At 37.9% G+C, this 14,465-nt stretch overlaps 1 protein-coding gene across 1 annotated transcript in view; it reads left to right on the plus strand.

The window, feature by feature from the left end:
* The first annotated feature begins 3,346 nt into the window (after nt 1-3,346).
* The window catches only part of LOC122079067 (probable linoleate 9S-lipoxygenase 5), a 17,587-nt gene continuing 6,468 nt past the window's right edge, over nt 3,347-14,465 (plus strand). The window contains exons 1-10 of the mRNA XM_042645309.1: nt 3,347-3,473; nt 3,807-4,016; nt 4,471-4,763; nt 5,006-5,246; nt 5,842-6,189; nt 6,389-6,474; nt 6,583-6,690; nt 6,798-7,102; nt 7,201-7,464; nt 7,556-8,326. Of these exons, the coding sequence (XP_042501243.1) occupies nt 3,362-3,473; nt 3,807-4,016; nt 4,471-4,763; nt 5,006-5,246; nt 5,842-6,189; nt 6,389-6,474; nt 6,583-6,690; nt 6,798-7,102; nt 7,201-7,464; nt 7,556-8,324 (2,736 nt within the window). The 5' untranslated portion in view covers nt 3,347-3,361 and the 3' untranslated portion in view covers nt 8,325-8,326. The remainder of the gene's footprint in view (nt 3,474-3,806; nt 4,017-4,470; nt 4,764-5,005; nt 5,247-5,841; nt 6,190-6,388; nt 6,475-6,582; nt 6,691-6,797; nt 7,103-7,200; nt 7,465-7,555; nt 8,327-14,465) is intronic.

A 14,465-nucleotide genomic window follows, 5' to 3' on the forward strand; every position in this document is an offset into this window, starting at 1 on the left:
CGTCTGTCGTTTCCTATGCTAGACTGGAATGGTTCTTGCACACACACACACACACACACTCTCTCTCTCTCTTTCTCTCTCTCTCCACCCTAACCCTTTATCTTTCTTTGATTACCACTAATTGCAAATGTCTCTCACTAAGTACTGCAACTTCCTCCTTCTAGCAAGAAGCAACAATGGCAGAAAACTTATTTTAGATGTATTTGGGATTATACTATCTATTATATGTTTTTACAATAACATATAGGGTGGATCCATATGTAGACATACTATCTACATATTAGTATCTATAGAGTAGGATTGCATTGTATCTCGTAAAAGTACGTACATGTTCTTTATTTCAATTACCAAGATTTGATGATCCTAATATGACGGACCCTAAAAAAATGGCTGAAGGAATTCTCCCCTCACCCTGAAAATTGGTTTCTAAGTTTCTGAAAATATAGTTGATAAAATAGAGAAAAACAAAGGTGTGTTCTTTGGATGTCCAAATACACAAGAGAAGAGGGAGAGAGGGAGAGAGGGAGAGAGGAATAGAGGCAGAATAACATTTAGAATGATCCTTTAAAAGTGCCATGCATGTCTTCTATTTATATAGAAGATATGTCTCTTCAAAATATCTTTTCGAAAACTCTCAAAAGGATGTCACTCTCTAAGAGAGAAGACACAGAAAACTAGCCATTGCCCAAAACATTTTGCATGGTGTGCAACGCACCATGCAAGATCAAGGATATAGAACGGTCATGGATTCAAACCTTGTAATTCTAGTTTGCAAAACATAATAAACCTTCCTTTCATGGAACTCTACCCTTATACTTACCGTTTCAAGATATAAACATCAATTCATTCTCTTTCATCTCAAATGTGAAACTAAAATTTTTACATGCAAATGTTTTGCTTAAAAATAATTTCAGATAGGCCATATATGTTTTGAACCTAATGAGAGACAACAACCAAAACCTTTTATCAAATATCAAGAGATGTATTTTGAAACTTCCTTTGTTTAGAATACATAGGTTGGGTTTGCCCGTATCAGCCCTCATAGATCTTTGCTAGGGAGGGCTTCGGCTACATACCTCCAGCCCACCAACCCACGTGATGCCTAATTGGCTTCCCTAAATCATTATAAGTTATACATGAACATCAGAGTTAAATAATAATTTAAGTAGTGGATGATTAATCAACATGGTTAATAAACAGTTCATATCATCCCTTTTTTTTGTCTCACATACATATAATAAGATACTACAGAAGATTTCCAGTCATTTTATATAAGGGTTATCCTCTCTCTCTCTCTCTCTCTCTCTCTTCTCCGGTCATTTTTATTAAGGGTTATTGTCTCTGTCTCTCTCTCACTCCTTTGTGTTTGGGAGGTCAACTAATACAAGTGGTGAAGTGTTGTGGATTTTTTTTTTCTCATTTCACAGATGGATCCAGTTGTTTGGCTGGCCCATCAAATTCAATCTCTGGATTCTAGATATATATATATATATATATATTTTTTTTTCCAAATGGATAAGATATGCCTATTATAAATTCAAAATATGATCAAATTTTAAACCTTATAGCAGTAAGGGGTCAGAGATATAGTGTAAACTCAAATCATAGTCAAATTTTAGATCTAATGATTGCAGTAGCTAGGTAAGAGATCAAATGTGGTTCTACTTGGAATGTAAGTGTGAAGAGGATTATTTAAGTCAACCTCACAAGCCAAGACAAAGTGCTTGACCTCATCTCTCTGGTCTTTTTTTTATTTTTTTTCCAGGAGGGGCTGGCTGCAGGGTGGTAACAAGAACGTGTAATTAAAAATGACAAGTGTAGGTTCTATTTGGTTGCAAAAAAAATTGAAGAAAAGAGAAGAAAAGTTAAAATTTCAAATCTAATAAATGAATTTTTGTAATCATTATCTCACATAGTTATTTCACTAAATCTAGATAATTTCATATTTAATTATTAAATTTTTCTTTCCTTTGCATCTAAATCCCCTAGAAAAAAAAGAGCGATACCCACTTGCGTGTGTGTACATAGACATACACAAAAATATTTCTAAGTTTAGGTTAACTTATTATCATCACATTGGTGACATTTGATTTTTGTAACTCTCAATCTTTCCTACCATATGGCAACTGAGAAGTCGAAATTTTAAATATGATAAGATCCCATAGTTCCCATTGAAAACAAGTTTCAACCTAGTCCGAGTATTCAATATTAGAAAACAAAGCATTGAAAATCCATGAATAATTAGGGTGCATGAAACTATAAATAGATGCAAAAATATACATGGAAGAAAAAATGATTGAATTTGAGACTTAGATTTGACATGTGATTAATTCAAATCATTTTTAAATATACAATTATTGGATTTGCAACAATCATTTTTTTTTTTCCGCTAACGAGGGTTTCCAGGTCTTTGACCTGACTACTCCCCCAGTCTAGTCTAACCTACAATCACTACATTGAATCATTAACTAGATTAATCGAAAATTAATTTCATTATGAGTGATCCCAAAGATTCTGTGACGGTGATTCAAACAAAGGTATGAGCGTATGACACTTCCTGATATGCTTTACCCATGACAATAATTGACAATAATCACTCTTTCATGTTGGAAAATAATGCAATAGTCACAATGCATTTATTACAGTGTGTGGTGACAGCTAGGTTTTTTCCTTTTTTTTTTTAGTTTTAAATACACTTTTTTCCTTTTCATTTTTTTACATGCCATGAAATATTTTTTTTTAGCATCATGTGAAGGATTCATTTGATAATATTTCCTCGGGTATGAAGATATTCTGATCTAATGTCTTGAGTTTGTCCACCTAGGGAGGGACACCATAACCATAGACCGTCGTGGAAAGCTTGCATCCTCCTCAGACCAAATGTAGAATACCAAGAAAAAAGTCAATATTTAATCACATAAGATATTCCCACAAATCTCTATGTAATTTAAAAACAAGTGCATCTGCCCATAATGAGACCTGAGTTACATTTCCACTATAAATAGAAGTATAGAACCCATCAACATTTTATCCCTAACTAGCTACTCCATTTGCTTATTAGTTCTTCATTCTCTACTTCTTAACATCATTTTCTCATGTTTCTCTCTAGTTGATCAAGTGAGAAATTTCAGAAACTCATACACAAGATTACAAGTTGAAAGGTGAGATGGGGTTTCAAAGTTTTTATTTTTATTTATTTATTTTTGGGGAAGAAATACTAGACTTTGCTTCTTGTTATGGTTTTGAACAGTTAAAAAGCAAAAGCATTTAGAAGATGGCTAGTGGAGTTTTTCCAGCTACCTTTAGTGGCATCAAGATTAGAGATGATGGCTGCTTAAGCTCTACAAAAAGTGTAGACTTCATGAAGTTCTTGGGTTCACAGAGGATTAAATCGAGGAAATCAAAGGCGTCGGTGATTCGAAATTCAGCCTTCGATGGAGTGTTGCCTATATCATTGAGAACCCAACTCTTAGGTATAATCAATCCTCCCTTCAATTTGCTTCCGATCCTTGTTTATCTGTTGATGTTGTTCCAGATGACAAGAGTGTAATCCATTCTCATGAATAGATCAACTTTCCACCAAAAGAAAAATGGAATGGGCTCAAGTTTAAGGGCTTAAGCCCATAATCATGAACAAATACGGACCAAACCCACTTAATAAGCCCATTCAACTAGTGTTAGATAGGGCCTAGGGCCCTAGAAAATGGACTATTTTGTAGTGGGCTGTTGTTATGCTGCACCTAATCGGTTGGCTAAACTCATTTGTATTTTGTATTTAATTTGAATTGGTATTCTTTGTTATGTAGACATGATTCCAAGCTTAGGGAACCTTTGGCCAAATAACTTGGATGTTACAAACAATGAGAAGAAGGTAAAGATCAGAGGGTCAGTAGTGTTGATGAAAAAGACTCTTTTGGACTTAAAAGACTTCCCCGCAGCGGTAATTGACCGAGTCGCTGAGTTCTTTGGCAAAGGCATCTCATTCCAGCTAATTGGTTCTGTTAATGGACATCCGGGTCAGTTTTCCTATTGATTTCTATTTTTAATCATTGTTTTAGGGGATCTTCAAGTACTAAAACTTGAGGTAGAGAGTCCTATTGATTTCTATTTTTAATTATTGTTTTAGGGGATATTCAAGTACTAAAACTTGTGTTGTGTGTGTGTGTGTGTGTGTGTGAGAGAGAGAGAGAGTGAGAGAGGGAGAGAGAGAGAGAGACAGAGACAGAGAGAAGCCCAGCCCAGCCCACAAAACTGAATAATCAAGCCAAAGCCCATCTCACTTTCCTACAATGGGCCTCAGGTGGTTAAGACTGGCCCACAAAATTGGTGAAATTGTAAGGGCAGAAAAGCTCAGAACAGCCTAGCTGTACCCCAAGAATCCTCATTCTCCCTCTCACTTCCTTGTTCCTACTGAGCTTAGTTTTAAATTGGAATTTGGAAGTAAGACATTAAATCCCAAAAATTATACAGATCATGACATGCAAGGGAGGGTTGGAGCACCAGCATTCTTGGAAAATTGGATAACAAAAGTCACCAAGCCTGTAGCAGCAGGTTCATGTACATTTCAAATTACATTTGATTGGGATGAAAGTATTGGAATTCCTGGAGCTTTCATCGTTAAGAATTTACACCACAATGAGTTCTTCCTCAAGACTCTCACACTTGAAGATGTTCCGGGAAAGGGCCGCATTCACTTTTTCTGCAACTCATGGGTTTACCCTGCTGAACGATACAAGTCCGACCGGATTTTCTTTGCTAACCAGGTAAGTACTAAACTCTTAATGGACAAAGACATGGGCAAATGGAAGATCTTTATTGGAAACTCAAAACCCTTAAGAATTTTTCTCAGTTTGGGTATCATTTCAACCTGATTTGAGAGCTATTTGGTTCAATTTAGAGGGATAGATGTGAAGCAATTCACACCAACTCAAACCCAATTACTAAATCACACTTAGTGGCCAATATCTGATGGATGTTTAAGAAGTTGAGAAGTACTCTTTTGCAGGCCTATCTACCAAGTAATACTCCAGAGCCTCTACGCAAGTACAGGGAAGAAGAGCTTGTGAATCTGAGAGGAGATGGCACCGGAGAGCTAAAGGAATGGGACAGAGTGTATGATTATGCATGCTACAATGATCTAGGGGACCCTGACAATGGTCCCAAGCATGAAAGACCTGTTCTTGGAGGGTCCAAAGAATATGCTTACCCTCGCCGGGGAAGAACTGGCCGAAGACCCACAAAGACAGGTTAGGGTTCTGTTGTTAGAAGTAGTGATTTACTACACTGCAGTTCTTATTTCCATATCATCTTTGTAGAAAACAAGAACCTAAAAACGATCCAGAAAAATGAATGGGAATTACAAACACACAATCACACAATGCACAAATTTTTTTTTTGTGGTTCGGCAAGGTTGCCTACACCAAGGTGGGATGAGTATCTGCTTCACTATTAATAGAGAATAGGGTTACAACCGCTCGTTCGCGCACCTCTCTCAAATTGATTAGAGAGAAGGAACCCTCGCTAAAAATATATAGAGCACCCTATATAGGTAATTTATCGAATACCCATATAGCCCTAAAAAATTTCCTTGGCCCTCAGAATCAGCCCAATTATGCAAGCAATTGGAATTCAAGACATCGTAGCCCCAACAATCTTAACAGTCCTTTTCCTTTATTGATGAGTAATACTAATCCCTCAAATTTTGGAGATTAAGAAAAATAGTTTTGAAATCCTTGATGATAGAGAAACAGAGTATAAACTAACTTTTATTGATTCTGTATTCCTTATATTGAGCTTAATAATTTGATGGAGAATTTGATTCCCTTTCTGTCTTCATTGCAGATCTTAAAACAGAAAGCAGATTGCCGCTTGTAAGTCTGGAGTCTCTGAACATCTATGTTCCAAGGGATGAACGGTTTAGCCACTTGAAGATGGCAGATTTTCTTGCTTACTCTCTTAAATCTATTGCCCAGCTCTTGCTCCCAGTGATGAATTATTTTTTTGTCCGAATCCAAAATAAATTCCATAGATTGCAAGATATGCTGGCCATGTATGAGGGAGGGATTAAAATCACCAATGATCCAACAGTGGACAAAGTTAAGGATGCAATTCCTCTAGAGATGCTAAAAGAACTTACCCGTTCAGACGGAGAGCAGCTCCTCAAATTCCCTATTCCTCAAGTGATCAGAAGTACGTATTTACTTTCGACATTGCCATCCTTTCTAAAGATATTAATACAAAGCATGGAATCATAATCCAAGTAGATCTCTCTTAGACGTACAAGGTGATATTGTATAATGCTGCTATAAGGCATAAAAATAGAATGTCTCCATGGTATCACTTCAGTATGAATACCTCAGCTGAAATTTCATGTTCTTCTTGACTTTAGAGAACAAGTCGGCATGGAGGACAGATGAAGAATTTGCAAGAGAAATGCTCGCTGGAGTGAACCCAGTTTCCATCCACCGACTCCAAGTAATTAAAGCTGCTAATTATTCTATAAGTCTTAACACATAATGTACTGTTAATATTATTATCTTTAATTTCAATTTCTTTAATAATTAATACAATGCTAATACACAGGAGTTTCCCCCAACCAGCATGCTCGATCCCAATGTATATGGCAACCACTCCAGTTCAATAACCAAGGAACACATTGAGAAGAACCTAAATGGGCTAACAGTAGATGAGGTAAGATATAAAATTCGTCCACGAATCATGCTATTGTTCATAAATTTCTTTATCTCTTAAACTACTTTAACTATTGAAGATTTATTCATGACATGGTTTTTGTGTAGGCCATCAAAAGCAACAAGCTATTCATATCGGATTATTATGATGCCTTGATGCCATTCTTGAGGCGTATAAACACTACTACCACAAAGACCTACGCTGCCAGAACAATTCTCTTCTTGAAAGATGATGGGACCTTAAAGCCAGTAGCAATCGAGTTATGTTTACCTCACCCAGATGGAGACCAGCATGGAGCAGTTAGTAAGGTATTCACTCCGGCTGAAGATGGAGTTGAAGGCTCTGTTTGGCAGTTGGCCAAAGCATATGCTGCTGTGAATGACTCTGGCTTTCACCAGCTCGCCACTCACTGGTATAAGTCTGTTCTAGAACACCATGTTGTGGGAGATCCGCTAAATCCTAACTTATTTCAGAGTGAGTTTCTGAATGTTTTCAATTGGTTCACTGCAGGTTGAAAACCCATGCAGTGATTGAGCCTTTTGTTATTGCGACGAATAGACAACTCAGTGTGCTTCATCCAATCCATCAGCTTTTGTATCCTCACTTTCGGGATACTATGAATATAAATGCCATTGCACGGCAGACCCTTATCAATTCCTGTGGGATTTTTGAGAGTACTGTCTTTCCGGGGAAATTTGCCTTGGAACTGTCCTCTGCAGTTTATAAGACCTGGGTTTTTCCTGAACAGGCATTGCCAATAGATCTCATCAAGAGGTGAGTAAATCGCAAACTCAGGAAAAGAAATTTATGACAACCTTTCATTGAACATGAATGAAATGACAAGTAAATCTTTTGTTTCATTCAGAGGAATGGCGATTCCAGACTCAAGCAGCCACCATGGCCTCCGACTTGTTATTGAGGACTACCCATATGCTGTTGATGGGCTTGAAATCTGGTCAGCAATTGAAACATGGGTTCACGAGTACTGCTCTTTCTACTATCCAAAAGATGAGATGATCCAGGGTGATTCTGAACTTCAGTCCTGGTGGTCAGAGCTTCGCAATGAGGGTCATGGTGACTTGAAGGATGAGTCATGGTGGCCTAAAATGCAGGCACTTTCTGATCTAAGACAAACATGCACCATTATCATATGGATTGCCTCAGCCTTCCATGCAGCTGTCAATTTTGGACAATACCCTTATGCAGGCTACCTCCCAAACCGCCCAACAATGAGCCGTCGCTTCATGCCTGAGCCAGGCACTTCCGAATATGCTGAGCTCGAGTCAGACCCTGATACAGCCTTCATGAAAACAATTACAGGCCAGCTACAGACCCTCCTTGGTGTGTCCCTAATAGAGATTTTGTCTAGGCATTCATCTGATGAGGTTTATCTCGGACAGAGAGACACTCCTGAGTGGACATCAGATGCAGAACCATTGGAAGCATTCCAGAGATTTAGAAATAAGCTATTGGAGATTGAAAAGAGAATTATGAACATGAACGAAGACCCAAGCTGGAGAAACAGAGTAGGTCCAGTAAATATGCCATACACTCTGCTCTATCCAGACACTTCCAATACCACAGGCATTGGTGGGCTCACGGGCAAGGGAATTCCCAATAGTGTTTCAATATAAAGGTTTGCAATTACCTAATGTTTTTGTTCGTTAGAATTGTCTTCCAAAATAAAAGAAGAAAAGGCAATATATTATACCCTAATCTACAATAGAGGGAGACAGTTCTGGGAGGAAGAAAATAATCCTTGTCCATGAGGGTTCTGGTTTTCTTCTATTCTTTTCTTCCCTGTTTCTTTTGCATAATATGTATATGAAGTTCCTAACCCTAAATATCAGTAGAAATTAGAAAAGTTCTCTTTTTATATCTACTACTTGATTTTTCAAATTTTACTATTCATGTGTTACATAATCAGAGTTTACAATTTAATGAAGCATAACAGTTACAGGACCTGTGAGAAAGACCTTTCTTATATGGGGAAAAAAAAAAAAAAAGAGCAAGACCTGTCAACCAAGTCAGTAATTACTCAATATGGGTCTATGGGGTATTTTAAATCTCCCTTGGAGATCATATCAAACCTTTCCTCAAAATGTAATGGTGTATATGATCCTTAACTCTATTCACAATCCATTCTTTATCTAAATAAATTTCCTTTTGCTTCAAGGTGGAAAGTGGGAAAAATAAAAAATCAAAACTTAGTCTCTTAGCGAGCAATATAGAAAATTAACCAAGAACCACAGTTTATGTGCTTAATAGAACAAGCACATTCTCAAGAACAAAATCTTTTAGTTTGGAGCAAGATTGCATCCTGGAGGACCAGCTCAACCATATATGAATGACCAAATGTCTCAAAGCAATTTAGGCATACAAAAGTAAAAACCACGCCATTGTTTATGTTGAACAAACGCCAAACCGTTAATACCAGCAAGAGTAGAAAAAGAAAATCCGTAATCAGAAATAAGAGGCTAAGACACATTCTTTCATCTTAAAAATAGTTCTAGCAGGCCAGGGAGAATACCTTGGCGTCTGACAACTGATTGGATGCCTTTGCCAAATATTCTGGGATGATTGTGATCAATTCCATCAAGAAATCCAGTGAGTGTATAAGAATTTTATCCTGTTAGTCTCTTATTTTAGCAAGATTTGAGTACCTAATTCATGGAATCTTTAGATTCTTAACTTAGATCCTTTTGATGAAATATCAATACCCTAAATCTTATTTCACTCTTACATATAAATTCTATTTTTCCAAATTTCCTTAAAAAATTTTCAATAAACTTCAGCTTATTCTATCCTTAATGAAAACTTCTATCTTCAACATCCCCGCAGTTGGTGAGCAACGAACTTGGTATGAGCCGTAAACTTGGACGTCCTAAGTTTGACTCCCACTAGGCACACCTTGGACCACTCACACGGGGGTGTTTAGTGCTCTTCACTGCTTTCAATGAAAGTTGAATGGTTCTCATTCAACTCCGGTATGACCCGGTCCATGCGGTTGTGGGGTCAGTAAGGGCCCGCGGGACTAGTCAGGCCGAAGGCCTGGATACCCGTCATTAGCAAAAAAAAAAAAAAAAAGTTCATTCTTTTAGAAACTTTTTCTCTCATAAAATTCCCAATTAATATTAGTAAAATAAATTGGAGGAACTTTTCCTTTCACATAGACAGATGATGTGGCTATTCTAATTATAAGATAGAGAGGTTGTGATCTAGAGTAGTAAAGTGTCAAATTTCATAGCCTAATTCAATCAAGGGAAAGGGTCTTAGAGCATGAGGCTTATGCTATGTCTACTAACATAGAATTTTATTATTATTAATTTTTTTAAGGTAAGAGAAAAAATAATAAAAAAATTTGTGTCTAGGTGTTTTCTACGCCTCATGTTCAGTGACACTTTTCCCTTCAATCAAATACCCTCCTATGTATGGAAATTATTTCAGCATTGCTTGTTATTTTGATTTTACCACTATGACATGCATGATATTGAAGCAAACTGATCCCTAAACACTTATGAAATGGGCAAGGTGAAAGCTTCTGTACCTAATGAAAGTAGTGACATAGACATCTCCATCACTCTAGGATCCATCCACAATAGCAGCATTAGATGATTTATCTCTCCTTTTCCTCTGTTTTATCATCCTTACGCTTTGGGCAATTCCTTTATTTATAACCCTCCTCATCACAATAATAAAAAGTTATTTTGCGACCTTTCAACTTGGACTAACCCTTATTCTTGTTGGACCCCTCTTTTCTCTCACCTGACCTGCCACTGTCATGACCTACTCCTATAGCAAAAGTATTATGCTCACCAATATTTTTCCGTCGTGTCTCATTCATCAACAAAGCATCAATAACTTCATCAAGTTTAAGAGTATCCTTACCGAACAAATTTGTAGTCTCAATGTGATCAAATGAAGGAGGTAGCGAAGCCAGCATGAGAAGTTTTTTTTCCTCTTCTAACTTTGATCTTAGCATTTAGAGTAGACAACTCCATCAATATCCTATCAAATTCATCTAAGTGCACCTAAAAGTTTTCTCCCTCTGACAACAGAAGACCATACAAATCTTTCTTACAAAATAACTGGTTTATCTATGACTTGGAGTCTTGGACTTGTGCCTACTCTCTAGCTTAGCCCAAACTTCCTCTGGATCTACCAACTTGATGATCTGACGAAGAGTGTTATCCGTAAGATAGTCTTGTCCACTAAATCCTTCAGCTCTAACCACTCATCTTTAGTCATCTTTTCTAGCTTCTTCTTGAGAGCCTTGATCGTCCCCTGATGTAAGAGGATACCCAGACAACTAGGATTCCTACAAATATTACTCACGTGGACAGAGGTAGACTCACTAGGGCTTAGAAAGGGATTGAGATTAATAGAGAACAACACAATACATTAATTAGCATGCATGAATTAGAGGACTATTAAACAGAGTAGCAGCAATCAATACTAATCTAGAAAGAAAGGCACATAAACTACCTAGGCTTCAAGTGGGGAATATGGGGGAGGGGAACATGGCAACATAATGTAGATAGGCACAAATCAATTCAAGAATTCAGAGAGTGAATATCATGCTCTTCCTTACATCAATCAACTACTAAAGAAATCAGCAGCATTCTTAATCACAGAAAATTGATTACGAAAACAGCAGTAGTATGTAAGTTCAGCAGGATGAAAATATAAGAGTAACAGTAACGGGTTTGAACTCAGCAGGATAATTCTAAAGGACAGCAGGAAATAGTAATGGCTGAAACAGAGGTTAATTTCAGTCTTCAATGGGATCAACTGGGTGGTAGTAAACAGTCAAGGAAGTGGGGATGGGGGTGAGGATCTACTTACCTTAACCCTGTCCTGTTCTGAGGAGAAAAGGAGAGGTCGAAGTCCTCCTAAATAGAGGTGCAGTCCACCTTATTTGATGAAGGGAAAACTCCAGTTTATTGAAGAAGTGTTCAGCGGCATTCCGATGGGGCTTTACGCAACTGAGATGGACCTCAATCGGTAGTATTCAGCAGCTGCAGTAGACATAACAGTGACCAGAGAATAGATGCAGTGAAAGAGAGAAAGAGAATGGGAGGGAAAATCGTGAGAGAGAGGGGAGGCGAGAAAGAGAGAGAAGATCGAGAATGAGAGACGAGAGAGAGAGAGTCGTTGCCTTCTTTGCTTTCAATAATCATCCATTCATTCAATTAGAACCTTGGCCAATGGCCTTACATAAATAAGAGACTAATTACTAAAAGGAAAAGATTATTCTAGGAATGCTATTTCATAAACAAAGAAACTTTCTAAAAAGAAATCAATAGGATAATTACTTAGTTTCCTAATTAACTTAAAGACTCAAATAAACAAAATCCTAGAAAATAAAACTACTAAACTATCAGATTTGGTGGGGGCCACACAATCTTGGCAACATTTGGAAGGAGAGGACTCGATCTAGCGCTGGAAAGGCTGGATCGAGCCTTCCTTTCTTCTTCTTCCTTCTTCTATTCCTCCAACCACAAAGAAGGTTGGGTCTTCTTCTTCTTCCTTTGGCTGTACGTCTTGATGTCCCCATCATCCCCTCTCACATAAGAACATTTTTCACCCATTGTTACCCGAAGGTGAAGTCATTATGGCCATTGAAGGGTTCTATGGCCACCACTTGATTCACCTAATCTTTACCTTTTGTGCATGCAAGTTGCCAACCTTAATGAACCTAATCAACCCTGGCCACTTTTGAACTTGCAGGATCTACACAAAAAAAGTGAAATATATCCTATCCGCACCACCCACAGAATTTGCAATACCTAAAAAAAACCTTGGAACACTTTATTAAAAATAACCTGTTTTATTTTTTTGCAAAACAGTCCCTCACACTTTAACCCAATCTCAACACTTATATTTTTTCACTGTGAGTCTCACCCTCCTTTTCCCCTTCTCACTCCCCTAGGCTGAACACCTTATTTACTTATTTTTCTCCTTGGATTATGCACCTTCATCCTAAAAAGAAGAAACATACAAAAGCGTTAGGATACTTACCTTTTCTTTCTCAAGTGAGATTTGAGAAGAGATTCAAGCACACTTCTCTCTTTCTCTTAGGGCTGTGAGAAGCTTCTCCCTTTTTTCTCCTAAAGCTGCGTGAAGTTTTCCTTTCACTTGTCTCTTAGAGTTACATAAAATTTCCTCCTTTTTCTTCTCTCCTACGTGAAACTTCCCTTTTCTTCCTTCCTGTACAATTATGAGACACCACCGAATCCCTAAATATAAATGCTTCAACTGCGAAGATCTGTTGAACCTCAGTATGATACCATTGTTGGGATGAGAGCACAAACATAAGGGAAAAAAACGCAAATAATCACGCACAAACACAAGGAATGATGTAGTTTGGCACAAATGCCTACATCAATCTGAGAGAATTAGAGAAAATTTCTATTAACCAGAAAATACTACACTTCTCTCTCCCTCACTATTTGATCTACCTAGGGTTTTCCAAAAGAGACAACCAATAGGCACCCTAGAAATTCTTATTACCACTTTATTCTAATTTTACCCATTTACATGTAATAGACCTAAAACTAACACTAGTTGTTGCTGCAAGAAACCATCTCAAGTTCCTCGGGTAACCTGCATAGAAGAATAGTCAAGGGAGAGCCGGGTTGTTTCGACGAGGGACTCTCCGATGCCCAAGTCAGATCTGCAAGCAACATATATTCTTAAGAGTAGAATGCAATCCTTCTCCTTTTTTGGGGATGTACCTGTGTATTTGTAAGCCATGAATAAGGAGTGAGGAGACTCACAGCTTGGTAGGTAGTTTAATTATGGGAGGAGATTCCTTGGTGGATTACTATTAGGTAAGTCTTTCCTTGTTTGGGTAGTATCCGTACCAGGGTGGGTCTCTCCATGTGATCACTTTTGTGTGCTCCAAGTGATAAGATTTGCTGCGCTAGCGATATGAGGATCTTGGTATTATATCGTAGGAAAATTGAGGACAGGTTGGTAGGGTGGTGTCAGCCTTAAAACCAGGGTGATTGGCTGGTTGTGCAATGGTATCTTTTGAGTTGACCTGTGTGGTCAATCTAGCTATCCTTGCTCTAGAGTTCAACCAGTGGATGACAAAGGGAAACTTCTGATGTTACAGTTCGTCACCAGGGAAGGTTGGTCCTTTGCTGACTTGTTAACCATCACGTGTCAGGCTACATGTCCTAGCTGGATTGGCAGGTAGTGTATAAGTCCAATAATAGCTGTGTTGCTCTACAGAATACAAAACATAACCCCAACAGATAGATGGGAAACTTTCTTGATAGATGTCGTGTACAATTTAAAGCTCATCTAAACCATTTGGCATATCCTATATTGGGCTTTTAGCATTGTTCATCAATGCTCTCTCTTTCTCTCTCTCCAACAATATAAATTATAATTATGTGGGAATTAGGTTTTCTTGGGTGCCTATTAAGACCTTTAAAGGTTTTGTCTCTCTGTCTTCCTTTATGTTCTGATTTCTCTTACTTTCTTTTAAGAAATTTGCTGCTTTTAACTTCGGGGGATCGGAGGTTTCATTCTTGATGAAATGGAAATCGATTTGCATGCAGTGATTTTCAAGTTAACTCTCCTCTGGATAGGGGCAAACACAAGTTTTTCTTCTCCGAAAGCCCCATGCTTTGTTGTTGGCACTAAGCTAAAGCTTTGCCTCTGAGAAAGCAGTCGTTCCAACCAAATCAAAATCATTTAAGAAGATATCTGATATGTTTGGGAAGGAGAGGGTGGGGACAGAGGCATGGGCAGGGGGGGGGGGG

This window comes from Macadamia integrifolia, chromosome 5, assembly GCF_013358625.1.
Source record: "Macadamia integrifolia cultivar HAES 741 chromosome 5, SCU_Mint_v3, whole genome shotgun sequence".
Taxonomy (NCBI): Eukaryota; Viridiplantae; Streptophyta; class Magnoliopsida; order Proteales; family Proteaceae; genus Macadamia; species Macadamia integrifolia.